The sequence below is a fragment of the Cephus cinctus genome, unplaced genomic scaffold, assembly GCF_000341935.2.
Source record: "Cephus cinctus unplaced genomic scaffold, Ccin1 Ccin1_scaffold0596, whole genome shotgun sequence".
Classification (NCBI taxonomy): Eukaryota; Metazoa; Arthropoda; class Insecta; order Hymenoptera; family Cephidae; genus Cephus; species Cephus cinctus.
Genome location: NW_014333242.1, coordinates 310,065 through 324,307, shown reverse-complemented (window position 1 = coordinate 324,307; position 14,243 = coordinate 310,065). Strand labels below are relative to the sequence as shown.

Genomic DNA, 14,243 nt, shown 5'->3' with positions numbered 1-14,243 from the left:
ATTGTCCTATTACAATGGAATATTAATTATGGCTTGAAACGGCTTAGCAGCCACTGCGCATATAGACAGCCATCATATACAAGACAGTCGCAAAAGGACGTATATAGCGATCGAGAACAAAGGTTTGATGTCAGTTAATTAATTAATAATTAATTAAGAACTCGTAACCGACAATGGGTATGAACGAAATCAGTATATGGATATTAATTCGCAGATACGATTGCCTTGGTAAGTTAACGTAACATAACCTGTGTGAGTAATTTTTCATCTATTAAGCTTGTGCGTTTATTATATAAAGATTTGCGATGCTTCTTATTTATAGAATCGGACAGCGACGAGCTTCAGTCAAGCGTACATCACTTTACCCTAGTACCAAGATTGACATTTGATGACTTAAAATTGTCTGTATTTTGTTGGATCGGTGTTGAGGACGATGGAAGTAGAGTACTCAAAATAAGAAATTATGATAATAAATTAATTCCCTTATCAGCATTGTTAAATGGATCGAAGCAAGAGAAGTAAGATAGTTTTATAAATAGGGTAATACTTGTTGATGAGCTTGAAATAATTATTGTCAAATGATATTTGTAGACCTTTCATCATAGATGTTGTAAGAGTTCATCAATTTTGTAAGTGTTTTTAATCATTCTTATTAATTTCACTGAAAATCTGACTTTTCTATAGATTCGATATTTGCAGGTCCTGCTAAGAAACGTTCGGTACCTCCTGGTTATATAGAGGCTATAAAATCGAAGCTGGGTGACTTGGAGAAGAGAGTGAGTTACTTATATATCAATGAATTGTAGCAGCATTGATTGAATAACACTATTTTGCAGGTAATACTGGCAGAGAATTCATTCCCAGTAGTTACATCCTCTCATATACAAGCTCTAGAAGCAGAAGCATTCCAGTTAGCGAATTGTGTGAGTTTCTTGGACCGTAGACTTGATGAATTGGCTCCAGCTCATTGGAAGTCACAAATTGGCTCTCCAATTTAATAAATGTGATTAATAACGCTTCTAATGAAAATATGTTATCCACAAGACATATAAAACATCTTAGAAGATGTTCAGGTTTTAGAACATTAGAAAAATAGTAAGCAACAACAAATATTTAATGACATATACATTGGAAAGTTGAATTGTTTGATGCAACTGTTCCAAGGATACTTATAACATAATTAAACCCTTCAGCGAATTATTGAAGTATTATGAAATAAGAACCATGTGGGTTTTAGAATTATCTTCACCGTTAGTTAACAGAAATAATATGGGCCAAAGAGTACAAATAATACAAAAAATTCCACCTGAAAACAGTACATTGACGAAACACAGATAAGATCTCAAAAATTACACAATAAACAATACATTCATAAAGTAAACTTTATTATCATTAATAATCATCTTTTGTACAACTGCTCACACTACAAAGGAATGTTGAACGTAAAGTCTTACAAGTACAAGAACAACTGTCTTATAGGATAAGAAAAAACGAAAGATAAATTTTGACATATCGTATCAGCTCCAACAACTTTTTCCACCACCACATGTCTCAGTGTTCAAACCAGCATCATGCTGATTGGCTAATAGACCTTTATTAAACCGCTGGCAGGGATAGTCCGGCCACAATAAATTATTCAAGATCACCAGTTTGAAGAATAAATTAAAGGAGCTACTTACTACCACATCCTACGGATTATTTAACAATCGTAAGTAGAAAAATACATTTTATACTTCCTAGAACGGGTATTAACATTTTACTTTTCTCTTCTTTTGTTTGCCTCTTTTGATTTATAAAATTAAAGACTGGATAGACGTTACGTTATAGCTATTATTATAGGCATATTCGCATATAGTACTATGTACAAAAATTCGCCACTGGGAGGACACAGAAAATTATAGAATTGAATAATTCAAAAAATTAATTAAATGAGCTGCTAATTAATTAATTAGCTGAGCTGCATCACATTAAAAGAAAACAAGACAATGTCTCTAGCTGAGCTATTGACATTGATAACTAATAAATGCATTCAATTATCAGAAAATCTTAAAGAAACTGTTGACGCAAATAGTTTCGTAATGTAGCATCGAACGTGATGTTCTGTCGTCATGCAAGAGTGATTGTAAAACTAGTAAAATTGAAAATAAAAAAAATAGAGAAATACCAAGTCGATCATCTGTAAACCTCGAAAAAAAAAAGCAGACTGGTCTTTATCTTATTTTCTATAAAACGTCGAGTTTTACATATGTATTATCAAGTAGAAAATAAAGAAAGAAAACAAAAATATAATAATCTCCAATTGATTGGTATTAAACTATAATAAGAAATCATAAGCACCTTAACTGCATTGTACTTTTGCCTTTGAACCATTTTTCTCCATTTTAAAATGAACGTACAAAAAGTAATTGAGAAGTGACGCGCAAAAGTCACTGGTTAAAATGGTTAAGTTAAAGAATCACCCACGAAGATGAGCACGTCCGATAGTTCGAATTGATATTATTTTATAAGTGCCTTCTTTTTTTGGAATTTGTTTTAGAGATTACCGATATTGCGGTCGAGGTAGAGGTTTCTGAATTAAGTAGAATTAACTCCATATCCTGATGAAGGTCTTCGTCATGCTCGATGGCAATATTGTAGGAATTTGCCTAGAAAGAAAATCCAGAGGTATAAGCAGTCTTAAAATATTATATAAAGTATATGCAGTATTGTATACTCACTAGTTGTAACGTAGCTAAGAAGTACCGGGCGACTTCGGTCGGTGACTCCTGGTGAAATGTACTCTCAAATGATAGTTTCTTGGTGCTAGCATCACAAAGATTCTCCAGGATTCGTTCACTGTACTCATGTATATGAAACGTAGCCCTTCGTTCAGCTTCCAGGAGTTTTGGCTTAAGACTTTTGTGCCAATTTAATACCCTCTGCTCCAGCTCTGTCTGAACGTCAGACTCCTGGAGAAGCTGTAACATTCTACGCTCTATCAGGGTCTGGTAGTTCGGTACATCATCCTGGATTTCTGGATCGAAGTCCATGGAACAATCCGCGATAAATGTTTCCTCGGGTTCTGGTGTGTCAGGCGGTGTAAATGTACTAGGTTGTGGCGAGAGTCTGGACTGCGTGGAGATGATGTTCGCAGAACCGGAGGTATTCTGTGTCGTGTAAGGTAATTGATCCACCAGTGGATCATTGTTGGCGAAATTTGATTTGAACCCAAGCAAGTCCATCGTGATGGTGCTTACTGGTTCATAATTATAGATGTCGTAATCACGTATACTCTTGAAACAGAGATCGCATGTCTTTTGGAACTCTTCAAGTTCCTCTGTTAAATAAAAAATCAATGATTTTTTATAAGTGAAGATTTTTCTTTGAAATTTATATGGACTGTTTCGTTATTCATCTTTGTTAGTTTATTACCTTTCTTGTAGATAGTAAACATTTGTTTAGTTGGTGAATACATGGTCATCTTCTTGCGCTCTGACTCGTATTCTAAGATATTCCTAGTTAGACGCTGCTTCCGTTTTGCCTCTGATATTGGTTTCCGTTTACGCTATTAGAATTAAGAGCGGTTTTCTTTCTTTTTTTTCTTTTTATAAACATTTCTTTTTATAAACATAATAATGAAAGGATATACGTACAGATTCAGATTTGAATTTTAGCAGAGATATGTGGCAGGGTAGCTTGAACTGTGTACGACGCTTTGGTAACTTTTCCGGTACACCACATTTAAATGGTATTGGTTCTAATACTTTTGTATTGTCATCATTGGCAGCTGCGTTTGCATTTTTTAATCTCTTACTTCTGTAAATATACAAAAGATTAATTTCTTAAAACACAAACATCTTTGTTGAAATACCTTCGCTGTTCTAGTTCGACCGGAAGTTTGACAGTATCATCATCACGTTCACTGGAACTACATCCCCTAATGGTTCGTTCTCTATTTGAATTATTCTCAGTTGTATCAACTTCTTGTGAACTTGTCTGCCTTTCGTTTGAATCGGCCTTATCGTTACACTGACAATCTGTAATAGTCCTTTCCTCATCTTCAGGATTATTGCTGATTATATTGGTATCAGCGTCGTGGCTTCCGGTAGGAGAATTGACATTCTCTGTTAGCGTCAGCTCGCTAAAGTCCTCCCTGTCATGCTCGACATAGTCATTGCTAAGTCTATCCGGACTGGAAGTCCTGTTCCCGATAGAAGTGTAGTTTTTTAGGCTACCTGGTGAAAGCTCTGAGCTCGCCGTTAAAGAACAGTAATCTGAATCATGCTGGTTTGATACAACAGTGGTCTCCAGAAGGTCATCAAAACTGGAACCGGAAACGTTTAACGACCTGGTCTTACGGTTGGACTCAGAGCTAAGTTCACTGTGTCTTGGTTCGCAATCCTGATGAGAGTCTGAACAGTATCCTGATGACTGTGTAGGATTCAAGAGAGCATTATTGTCTAGCATGTCAGTGACTACCGGAAAGTCTAAAAGAAAAGGATAGTTCTTTTTTTTTCCTTAAAAATAAAAAACATTTTTATTATTTTTATTTCTCTTACCATTCGGTGTGAGCTCATCCACGAGCATACCAGTCATAGTCACCTGTTGGTTACACCTGTGAAAACAACGATTCTCCAATTTAAATATCATTATCATTCAATGACGCTTAAACTAAAGCTAATGACGAAACTGGCAATAACGTTTACCGAAAATCATATTTCTTCCCGATGATCTCTCCATGAATGTCCAGGATCTCGACGGGCGATATTAAATGCGAGTTATTAGTCTCTAATTGAGTAAATCTTCTATTTAGTAATTTAATCGATTTACGATTAGTTCGTTGTTCCTTCAGGTTGATGCTCTTGCCGATTTCCTTGCTGAGATTGATAGACTCAAAGTCATTGAAATCGAAATTTGATTTGGACTTGGACTTTTTCTCTTTCGTCGCATCTTTTTTCTCTCCCTCATTAGATCTAAACAAGTTTTATCAACCAATATTATCACCAAGGACTTATTTTTTTCTCTCTATAGAATCAGGAACTTACTGACTATTATGAAGATTTTCACCCATTCGAACAGTTTTATCGAATAAGTACTCTACACGTCTCGAATACACATTAGTAGAATTCTGCACCACTAAAGCAGCTTCACCATAGTTAATTTCACTGGGTTTATCGAGAAGCTTGTAATACTCTTCTAAAACCTATAACAATATTTTTATTGTTTCTTTGTATATTTCTTTAATTTCTCTTATCCTTCTTTAGTTTTTTTTTACCTGTGCCAGAGGAAAATTCCAATCTGCCAGATCTTTAGCAGGCATCATGAGACGCGAGCTTAGATTTTCAAGCGTCGACATGTTGCTTAAAATTTTATTAAGCTGAAAGAGAAAAAAATGATAAAAATATCAAAATGGAAATACTCTTAGAATTGTTGGATTATGGTTAAATTTCAGTTGGTAATATATTATACGATGTAAATATGCTCAAGTCATAAAGCAGATTTGGCACATTTCGTTACCTAACTATTTAATTGCCCAAGAATATAATCTCGATAGAGATGAGGTGACGGTTTGACTGACACAAGGGAGGCTGCCGTCACAGTACAGACATTCGAATAGTCGAAAATCTTATCGTTAAATACTAAAATAGTCTCGAAGTTATATTAGATTAATAATCAATGTCGCTGGGTCAGTGATAATTGTAATTGGTTTTTTGGCTTGTCTTGTAAGTTAATCTAATTCTGTATATATAAAGTCAAGCCATTTACATTTCTTGTCAATTATCTATAGTCACATTGATAAAAATACTGGCTGAATAATGTTGCTTCCCTGCTGATTAATGCTATGATGAAAAATTGATAAAACATATTAAGAAGCGATTCTGTACTTTCTTCTAATCATCAGAGTTTCATCGCACTGATTTCATTGTCATTTCCTGAGATTAATTGAACTCTACCACAATGTCTACTTTTACATAATATTGTATTTCATTAACTTGTTAATGTTATCAAACTGTTGCTATGGTATCACATACTATATACCTATAAGAAAATCTTTCAGGTTTTTAAAGCATTTAATACATGAGTGGCATTACATTCTAGCACAAGACATACATAAATAGATGCAGACGCATTATGCTCAATTATATGAAATAGAATCTCCTTGTGCATACCAAGTAGTAAATAACATCCTTACAAACACTTTAATCCACAAGGATAAGACAAGACAAGAATGGTTTCTATTTAAAACAGAAAAGTACTGCCAATCAACTGTCATTAATTAATCGTTAAATAACAAATCAATATAACAATGAATCTCTGTTACATAACAAAGCTCCCTAGTTAAACTCTATTACATAAAAACAAAGTAATATATCTTAATAAAGAATGTAATAAAAAAAAGGTCAATAGAACCATAAAATCACATGTCACACGTGTCATATAAAAAAAAACTTTAAAAATTTTAAGACCACCATGACCAATCCTTTAATAGCCAGGGTCTCATGAATATCTATTAATGCTTCCTTATATCTGATTATACCATTGCCTTAAGCACTAGGTGAAACCAGGACAAAACTACACGATGGAAAGAACATCCTAGATAAAGTAGATTAGATCAAAGTGAATTCATAAAGGGCGAAGAACAATTATTAATAATTCTAACAAAACATTCTCAGGGCAGGTCGTGACCAGTATCAATGACCTCCTAAGACCTCAGGGTGGATAAAGTTGCGAGTGACAAGCCCGGTGGCGACCTCACAGTACCGATAAAGGGTTAAAAAGAAGAGGTAGCTTAAAGAGAAGCGCGAAGTGTTCGGAAGAGACACGCTCAAATTGTATGAAATGTTGACGTTGAGTACGAGGATCGATCCTGTAAGGATTTATCGTGACATGACATAAGGAGACGTTACAATTAACAAACAGATACTATGTTAGAATCATTTTGTATCATTGTAATTTTACAAGTTAAGAATTACCTGATGTGAAATCCTTAGGCGATCTTAAATTCCTTTCTCGCTCGCCATTTTCTCTTGTTGTGGGCGCAGCCGGCGTTCAGTTCAATTCGTTCGGTTCACGCGGGATTCGGGACGCCAGGAATAAATACGCCTCCTGCTAGATGTAATGGGAACTAAAAATACAGTGGGGAGATCAAACAGGGGTTCTCAGATTTTTTCGTCGTTATTATAGATCAATAAACGAGATCGGCAAAAGATCATTTACATATATTTAGATTCGTTGTTATATCGAGGATTTAAATGGCGTTGATTACCTATAATGATACGGATCTGATACGTAAAAATGATTACAGTTACGATGGACGCTGTAGGATACTGCAGGATGCTGATAAATGATTGTACTTTATGAATATTATGAGAATGATTTCGATAATTTGTCAATTGTTATTTACTGAGAAAGTTTGAGAACCATCATATTGTTGACACAGATTAAAATATGTGGTATGATATCTTGAAGGATGGGCACTACCTCAGATCGGGTAGCGTTATCGGCCGTGGAGAAACAAAAATATCGTTTTCATATATTTCAAAGGTTTTATGGTTAATTCACGTGCGCGAAGTAGTTAAAAAAATATTTGTATCGATCTGTCAAATAATACGGTGACACTCAATCTAAGTACTTGTAATAATCGACTATATGAATTTCTAGAGATCAAACAATATTAATCAGAAAGGCGCTATTTCTTTCTTTAAATATTGACCTTCGCTTCACTTATTTTCAGTGACGATGTCAAATTAATGCTGAAATTAAGGGTTGTTAAGTAAAAGAAATGGCAATAAATTAAGTTCACTTTAAAAAGGTTTATTATCTCAATATTTTACATAATAGTTACGCCATACTTAAGTAAACAATCCATACCCCTGCAATTCGAGTATCTTATACAAGCGTGTATAAAGTGTTATCAAAATTCAGGCACTTACAATATTTTATTTATTTCAGTCTATGAGTCACTCTACGCCAGATGCTGATATAATACAACGTGTTAATATAGCATAACATAATAAACATAACAGATGATTCCATTTAAACTTAAATTAAAATGGAGAGCTGGTAAAGTATCTTTAATAATGATTTAATGAAATATAAAGGCAGTACAACGAATAACAATATAACAGTCCCAACATTATTTGCCCAGGGTGCCTAGTAGCAGTAGCCGTGACTAGATCCAGGCGTCGCGACGCTCTTCTCTCATTGGTAGAAAGATCCCATGCTTGACAGTGGCGGCAATCTCCCACCATTCGGAAGCGACAGACCTTCCGATCTAAGCGAGTATTCAGTTGTTCGCGAACCTTCGTGCAGTGAGGATCGTTTTTCTCAATTTTTGTTAGAAAAAAGTGCGCGAGCTAAACATTAATTAACGTCCAGATCAGTTGCATCGCGACGCGTAAAGTCTGTGCTTCCTGGTCGATTGAACCCAGTGTAACAGCAGGAGTTACTCCAGGATTTTACGAGCATCAACGAAGCACATCCTCTGATAAGTCAGAATGGGACTCTCCGGGTGTTACGGCCTCATCAAATACATACTCGTGTTCGTGAACCTCATATTCTGGGTGAGTCTATTTACGTCCACCTATCTATAGAATTCTTCACCCTGGCATAGCGAGTAAGCTGATTTTCTTGATTCCTCGTTTTATTATTACTATTTCTATTTTTTTTTACTCACGTCTACCTGAATATTGCATTGCAGTTTAGAAAAACAGAAATAATTTGCGCATATTGTACTGTACAGTAATTTAACACGCACTCAATAGATGCATTACATGTAGACTCTTATACAGGATAAATAAAAAAAATTAATTTAATTACATCAATTATTTAACGTAAAATATATTAACACAATGAACATTCTTTACTCGCTGTGCCGCGATATGCTGTCTTTACAATGTCTAACGTTACTATATATCGTCTACTTGTTGTGATTTTATAACTTATTAAGACACCCAGTAGACGCTAAAGTTTCCGACGAGTTATTTGCATCGCTTGGTTCACACATGCCGTACACGTATATTCTCTACATGCAGTATATACATTGCAAATGGAAATCTCTCTATGCAATGTATCCTCTTGGTACATAAAAGGCAGAGAATCTCGAATGCTGTTTCGGTCCTCCTACTAGCCTACGTAACTATATGTACGTATGTACACATGCCCTTTTGCGAGTGGCGGAGTTGACTGTCGTGACCTTTTGCCATCTCTCGTTCCCTTTGTGTGGAACGTACTGGGCTTTGAGGCTTAAATCCCTCTTTATTCTCCTCTTCTCCTCGCTCCTCTTACAACCCTGCCAAGGCCTTGCCTGCTTTACTTACAAACAGCACACGTGTGCGCTATTGGTTAGGGAGAAGAGAGAATTTACTGCGAAAGAAAAATGTAGTCTCAGACTTTTCCTGAGCTTGTACTTACCTTTATCTTAATTATATCCCTTTCCAATTAATCAAGATCCGTTTATGTATATTAAAAAAGTACTTTGACGTAATCAATATTTTTAATCGTTTACTCAGAGTGGGCAAGTCTTTGGAAATAAATGATTCATTTTCTTTTATAGTTACGTTTCTTTCTTTAGGGGCGACGTTAGTGCCATCTTTTCATTTTGTAGCGTCTCGTAGGAACTAAACTGTTACGGTTATACATTTGAATTGCATTTTTTCACTGTTACAGCATACAGTGATACTTATTTGGCGATTTTGCAAAAATATATCTTCGCTGCTTACATCATGAAATTTTTGTGAGACTTCTAATATTTACGTGAGTCAATCGGGTGCTTCGGGCGAAAAATGGCGGATGTTTATATAAGAAGTGGAATCATTTTATCATTAACGTGAATAACAATATTTTTTTTCAGCACCTTTGATATTCTTGGATGCTCTATCTTGAGTCTATGATGAGACTCAAGATGGATATTTGAAATTGGATCGTTTTGGATCTATCAAACAATTTTTTATCATTAATTTCATTGTCACATGAGACTTTGCTGATTGTTCCCTTGCCGTTGGCACCTTGCCGCTTCGAGTAGTCTGAGATATCGTGCACTAGGATACACCTGTTGCATCTTTGTTGAACACAACGTATAACTACTTTTAGTATTGGAACGGATGACGTACCATACGTCCGTTTTCGTTGACTCAATCATCTTTACTCATCAGGACAGATGGGATATGTTGATTCCTCCTTTTCGCATTCTCCTTCTCTCTCTTTCTCTCTTCTCTGGAATATTTAGAGATTAACGTCACACACGTGCGGCAACCGGTATTTGCATAGAAATGAGTATTACGGACGCTTACTAGGATACGTGGAAAAGCAGGGCACACTAATTTCCTTACGGTACATTCAGCAATTGATAAAAAATGTTGACTACATAACGGTGCCTATCTGAAAGCATAATGCGAAAGACGAACTTGGTAATATCATGGAGGGCGCAGCGATTGTCAGGAAACAAAAAAATACGAAAAAGTGGTTGGATTCTGTAATGCCCAGAAATATCCGTGAGTTCCGTAACTTTCAAGACTGTCCAAGAAACATTTAACACTTTGAGATTTTAGAAAAAGCTCAAATTTCTCGATAAAAATTAAAGGAGAACACAACTGTGATTTTAAACGAGGCTTTGGGTGTGAACAACAATTATTTTCCATGTCGTACGTTTCACCCGGTATATACTATATTACATTAGTATACATATAACCCAGCAATGACTGAGCTAGGTTTATTTTTTCATTTGTTCAAATGCCAGGGATATTCATGGGATCCCATGAAGGTAGACCTAAAGTCCCAGGGTGTTCTAGTTGTGGATTACGTCAGTGGCAGAGCTGCTAGCGTAATTCTGGCGTCCTAGGCGCAGCTGTATCGATTGCATCTGGGCGCAAGGGAGAAGACCCCTGCGCCATTTCCAACCCTCTTATTTCCCTTTGGCTTTCAGGATGGTAGATGAAGGCGGCGGTGGTTGTGGTGGTGGTGGCGAGTTCCACATACTGTGTTAAAATCCCATGCAATTTGCCAGCCGTCGTCCACCTATTCTGGGACACGTCCAATATGCACACGCACACAATGTGGGTCAGACCTGATGATCTTCTCTATGTGGGTCAGTTGGAATCAAACTTTACTGCGTCATGACTATGAGGCACCATGGAGGACACACACTCCCCATTGATTAGCAGGAGAAACCGGAAACGAATGACAAACGCAGATTGAGTTTTCACAAAAGAGGATAGACACTGTAACAACAATTTTAAATTCATGACTAATCTTATAGCATTGACTGATAAATTCTTTTTTCATGTTAAACCATACACAGTGCCAGAAAACCATGACCAAAGTCGCACATTCCAATGCGGGATGAAGAAACTCGTTAACCCTCTGACGTCCCATAACCAAAATTTCTTGGAAATTTCGCTCCTATAACGACCCACACGTGGGGCTATATAGAAATTGAAGAAAAGGCACAGACACTCGGCATGCCCAAATGGCTCTACGAATTCCCATAAGAATTTCCATTTTGAATATTTAACAGTGTCCAATACTCAGCTTTGTTGTCACTTTTGGTAAAGTTGTCGTATGTGCTCTATCTCTACAAGGTAGTCTACTTAAGAAACTAAACCTCGAGGCATCTAGCGTTGGAGTTTCAAAAGCCATCTTAATCTAGCCCAGCCATTTCCATGGTAGCTCGGCGTGCTTAGCGTTCGAAAAATTCAGTATGAACGCCGCTTTATTGTACTCCAAATGTACATTAAATATGAATTTTCAATTTCTTCCGTTACCAGGCAGTTCTGAAAGGCTTGGCGAAGACTATGCTCAAGATAGCTTTAGAAAACCAATGCTTAGATCCTCAAGGGTTAATTCTTTTTTTAACTATACCGCAGACGACATGCCGAAAAAGCAGGTAGACCCCCTGTCAACTCCCGTTCTTTGGCTATGGATGTTGGAACCATTGAGGATTCGCAATCGGTCCGAGCGTGGGCGTAAAAGTTAAGGCGCGCAAAATTGACCGTCATCTAAACGAAGCTACTAATAAGGACACGTGGTTACAGCGAGCTAGGCACCACACGAGAATACAGCCATGATACATATATGTACATGTTCTAGTTATAATAGTCCTTTGGGAAAGTGTCATGTAAGCCCAGCCAGTACTGATACTTTATCTTGTACCGGTTCTATTTAATTTTTTGGAATCTAATTTATAGAGTTCTCTGTCGCCAAGTTAAAGCTCTGCTTTGAGGTTGAGCGCAGTGCAATATATGCAAGTGCTTGTGCTATATCAGAATATCTTTTTCTTATTTTCGCCAAGAGACTTTTTCTACGATGCCACCAGTAGGACAGTGTTATAATCCATCCAGGCTGGCAGCTGAGTACTGTACAGATACTTCCTACCGGTATGGAACTACAGTGCAGGCTGAACCGAGTATGCTGGTCTTCTGTGCTTAAATATAACTGAGCAACTCCCTCTCTACGGTCTCGTGACTGACTATCCTTCGTCGCAGCTTCTACCTACGGGTACAGCGACCTACGCTACGACCGAGTTTCTTGCTGACAGTTTCAACGTCACACCCTTTCTTATCGCATAGGTTCACATTCTTCGTTATATTTATTTACTTGAATTTTTTTTTTCTCTTGGCCTCTCCCGTCGTCGCCAAAGTAAAAGCTGCAAGGTCTACGCAATTCCACGAGAGGTTCTGGCCCAGTTATTATTATCTGGTATTTCTTTTTCTCTTCACTTGTTTACTTCCTTATTATGGATGTTTCTCGTATGTCGGTGATACCGCTATGCACTGTTGGCACTGATGCCATTATGCGTAATTACAACTAAGCGTAGGCGCATTACAATTCTTCTGGCGTTTTCCTAAACTCCATTTCCTGTACTCGAGGCACGTTCGCTAAGATCGTCGTAGACATGGCAGCACGTATACTTCATACCCAGTGACTCATCTTCTTGGCTCCCTTCGTTTCTTGTGGGTTATATATATTTCCTTTTTTTTTTCTCCTCGAGCCTTCTGGTATTTATTCATCCTGATTCTTTGGGCGAATCCACTTTGGGCCTGTCTGCTTTATGTTTGAACTAGAGGAAAGGGGAAGGAAAAAAAAATAATAGGCGACAGACGTCTTTCAGTCGCTAAGGGTGGGTTTTCATGGTTGGCCAGAACGCTTTTTCAATGCTCTCTAAAGCCACTTAATGCTTATCCTGAAGCAGCATCGACGTCTGCTTTACTCCTGTTATCAAGTGTTCTACCAGGCCTTGCTACTTGGAGATACTCGAAAACACTATTAGAAAATAAAGGAAATCTAATTTGGTGCTTTTGAGACTGAGGACTAAAAAGTGATCTGCTTTGTACATGAGGTAAGAAAAAGTAGACACTGTCAAGGCCAGACAATTAAATTTTTTCGTTGTAATTAATAATTATATTCTGATGTTCCAGGGAATACAGTCGATGCATAAAACTTTGATGTTAAGCTAACGAGGAATTGTCACCCTCGTACAAGGGTAACCAGGCAACACTATGTAACAACCCCTTTGGTTTACGATCAATTCAAAATGAAAAATAAGTATCGTTATCGTTCCTTGTCAGGTAATCAATATTTTACGTGTTCGCCACTCGTACTTTTATGTACAGGGTTATTCAGTTGAAATGTACCAGGCTACACGTTCCCCTATGTATGTACGTACACAGTAGCACTGGGAGTCAGTGTAAAAGAAAACAAAACTTGTGACGCGTAGACGGTACTTTATGGGGTTGCGTGCTGTAGTTTAATTTTGTTTTCTTTTCTTTCTATGTGCTCCCCATAAAATGAGGAAATGAAAAATGAGAATGAGTCATGACGAACACCTGCTCCGTTTTATACTCGACGTGCGATTCCTGGACAATTCTTCATCCCCTATCGTACGTGTGTGATCAAGGGTTCTCATGCAGACGGCATTGGGTTATGTACATTTTTTATGACAGACAAATTTTACCATTTTTCTTGTTAACGTATATTGACGCTCTCACGCGCTCATGCGTTTTTCCCATATGTAATATTTTTCACGAGAGTTAGAGGTATATTCGATCAGTTATCCTATGGTTTTTTTTTCATTCCTTGATGTCGTTGCATTTTCAGAAAGGTGGTTGAGACACTGTGGAAAGGGAAAATGTGGAGGCGAGGAAGAAAAAGAAATTTGACAATGTCCAGAAAGTCACTGAGGGCGTTCCATGCCGTTACGTCGTTTCATGTCAAAAGCCTGCGGGTTGTCCTGGGGCATTTTTTTTTTTTTTTTTTTTTTTTTATGG

General features: G+C 37.0%; 3 protein-coding genes across 6 annotated transcripts in view; 2 read left to right on the top strand and 1 right to left on the bottom strand.

Moving 5' to 3' along the window:
* Window positions 1-2,163, top strand: LOC107268890. 3 transcript variants are annotated; one of them, XM_025086139.1, is made up of 7 exons: window positions 77-228; window positions 323-518; window positions 592-629; window positions 700-776; window positions 837-1,095; window positions 1,480-1,708; window positions 1,840-2,163. In XM_025086139.1, exons 1-5 carry the CDS (start codon window positions 174-176, stop codon window positions 996-998), a joined length of 528 nt encoding a protein of 175 aa, XP_024941907.1. In that variant the 5' UTR covers window positions 77-173; the 3' UTR covers window positions 999-1,095; window positions 1,480-1,708; window positions 1,840-2,163. The 3 variants fall into 3 exon arrangements, with proteins under 3 accessions (XP_015597600.1, XP_024941906.1, XP_024941907.1); XM_015742114.2 differs by having other exon boundaries at window positions 1-228; window positions 837-1,708; XM_025086138.1 differs by having other exon boundaries at window positions 1-228; window positions 837-1,708; window positions 1,805-2,163.
* Window positions 1,369-7,079, bottom strand: LOC107268884. 2 transcript variants are annotated; one of them, XM_015742102.2, is made up of 10 exons: window positions 6,954-7,079; window positions 5,255-5,356; window positions 5,025-5,182; window positions 4,686-4,952; window positions 4,539-4,594; window positions 3,851-4,466; window positions 3,633-3,795; window positions 3,412-3,544; window positions 2,718-3,316; window positions 1,369-2,645 (listed from the first exon to the last, which is right to left on the bottom strand). In XM_015742102.2, the coding sequence occupies exons 2-10, from the start codon at window positions 5,333-5,335 to the stop codon at window positions 2,502-2,504; spliced, it is 2,217 nt and encodes a 738-aa protein (XP_015597588.1). In that variant the 5' UTR covers window positions 5,336-5,356; window positions 6,954-7,079; the 3' UTR covers window positions 1,369-2,501. The 2 variants fall into 2 exon arrangements, with proteins under 2 accessions (XP_015597588.1, XP_015597587.1); XM_015742101.2 differs by lacking the exon at window positions 6,954-7,079 and adding an exon at window positions 6,518-6,822.
* An 853-nt stretch (window positions 7,080-7,932) lies between these two features.
* The window catches only part of LOC107268889 (CD9 antigen), a 13,628-nt gene continuing 7,317 nt past the window's right edge, over window positions 7,933-14,243 (top strand). The window contains exons 1-2 of the mRNA XM_015742113.2: window positions 7,933-8,043; window positions 8,129-8,543. Of these exons, the coding sequence (XP_015597599.1) occupies window positions 8,478-8,543 (66 nt within the window). The 5' untranslated portion in view covers window positions 7,933-8,043; window positions 8,129-8,477. The remainder of the gene's footprint in view (window positions 8,044-8,128; window positions 8,544-14,243) is intronic.

Coding starts and splice junctions, on each gene's coding strand:
- LOC107268884 (XM_015742101.2), bottom strand. Junction 4,595..4,685: donor GGGAAGAAATATGATTTTCG/GTAAACGTTATT, acceptor TTGTTTTCACAG/GTGTAACCAACAGGTGACTA. Junction 4,467..4,538: donor GGATGAGCTCACACCGAATG/GTAAGAGAAATA, acceptor CTTTTCTTTTAG/ACTTTCCGGTAGTCACTGAC.
- LOC107268890 (XM_015742114.2), top strand. CDS start 174: ATGGGTATGAACGAAATCAGTATATGGATATTAATTCGCAGATACGAT. Junction 519..591: donor AATGGATCGAAGCAAGAGAA/GTAAGATAGTTT, acceptor TGATATTTGTAG/ACCTTTCATCATAGATGTTG. Junction 777..836: donor TGGGTGACTTGGAGAAGAGA/GTGAGTTACTTA, acceptor ACTATTTTGCAG/GTAATACTGGCAGAGAATTC.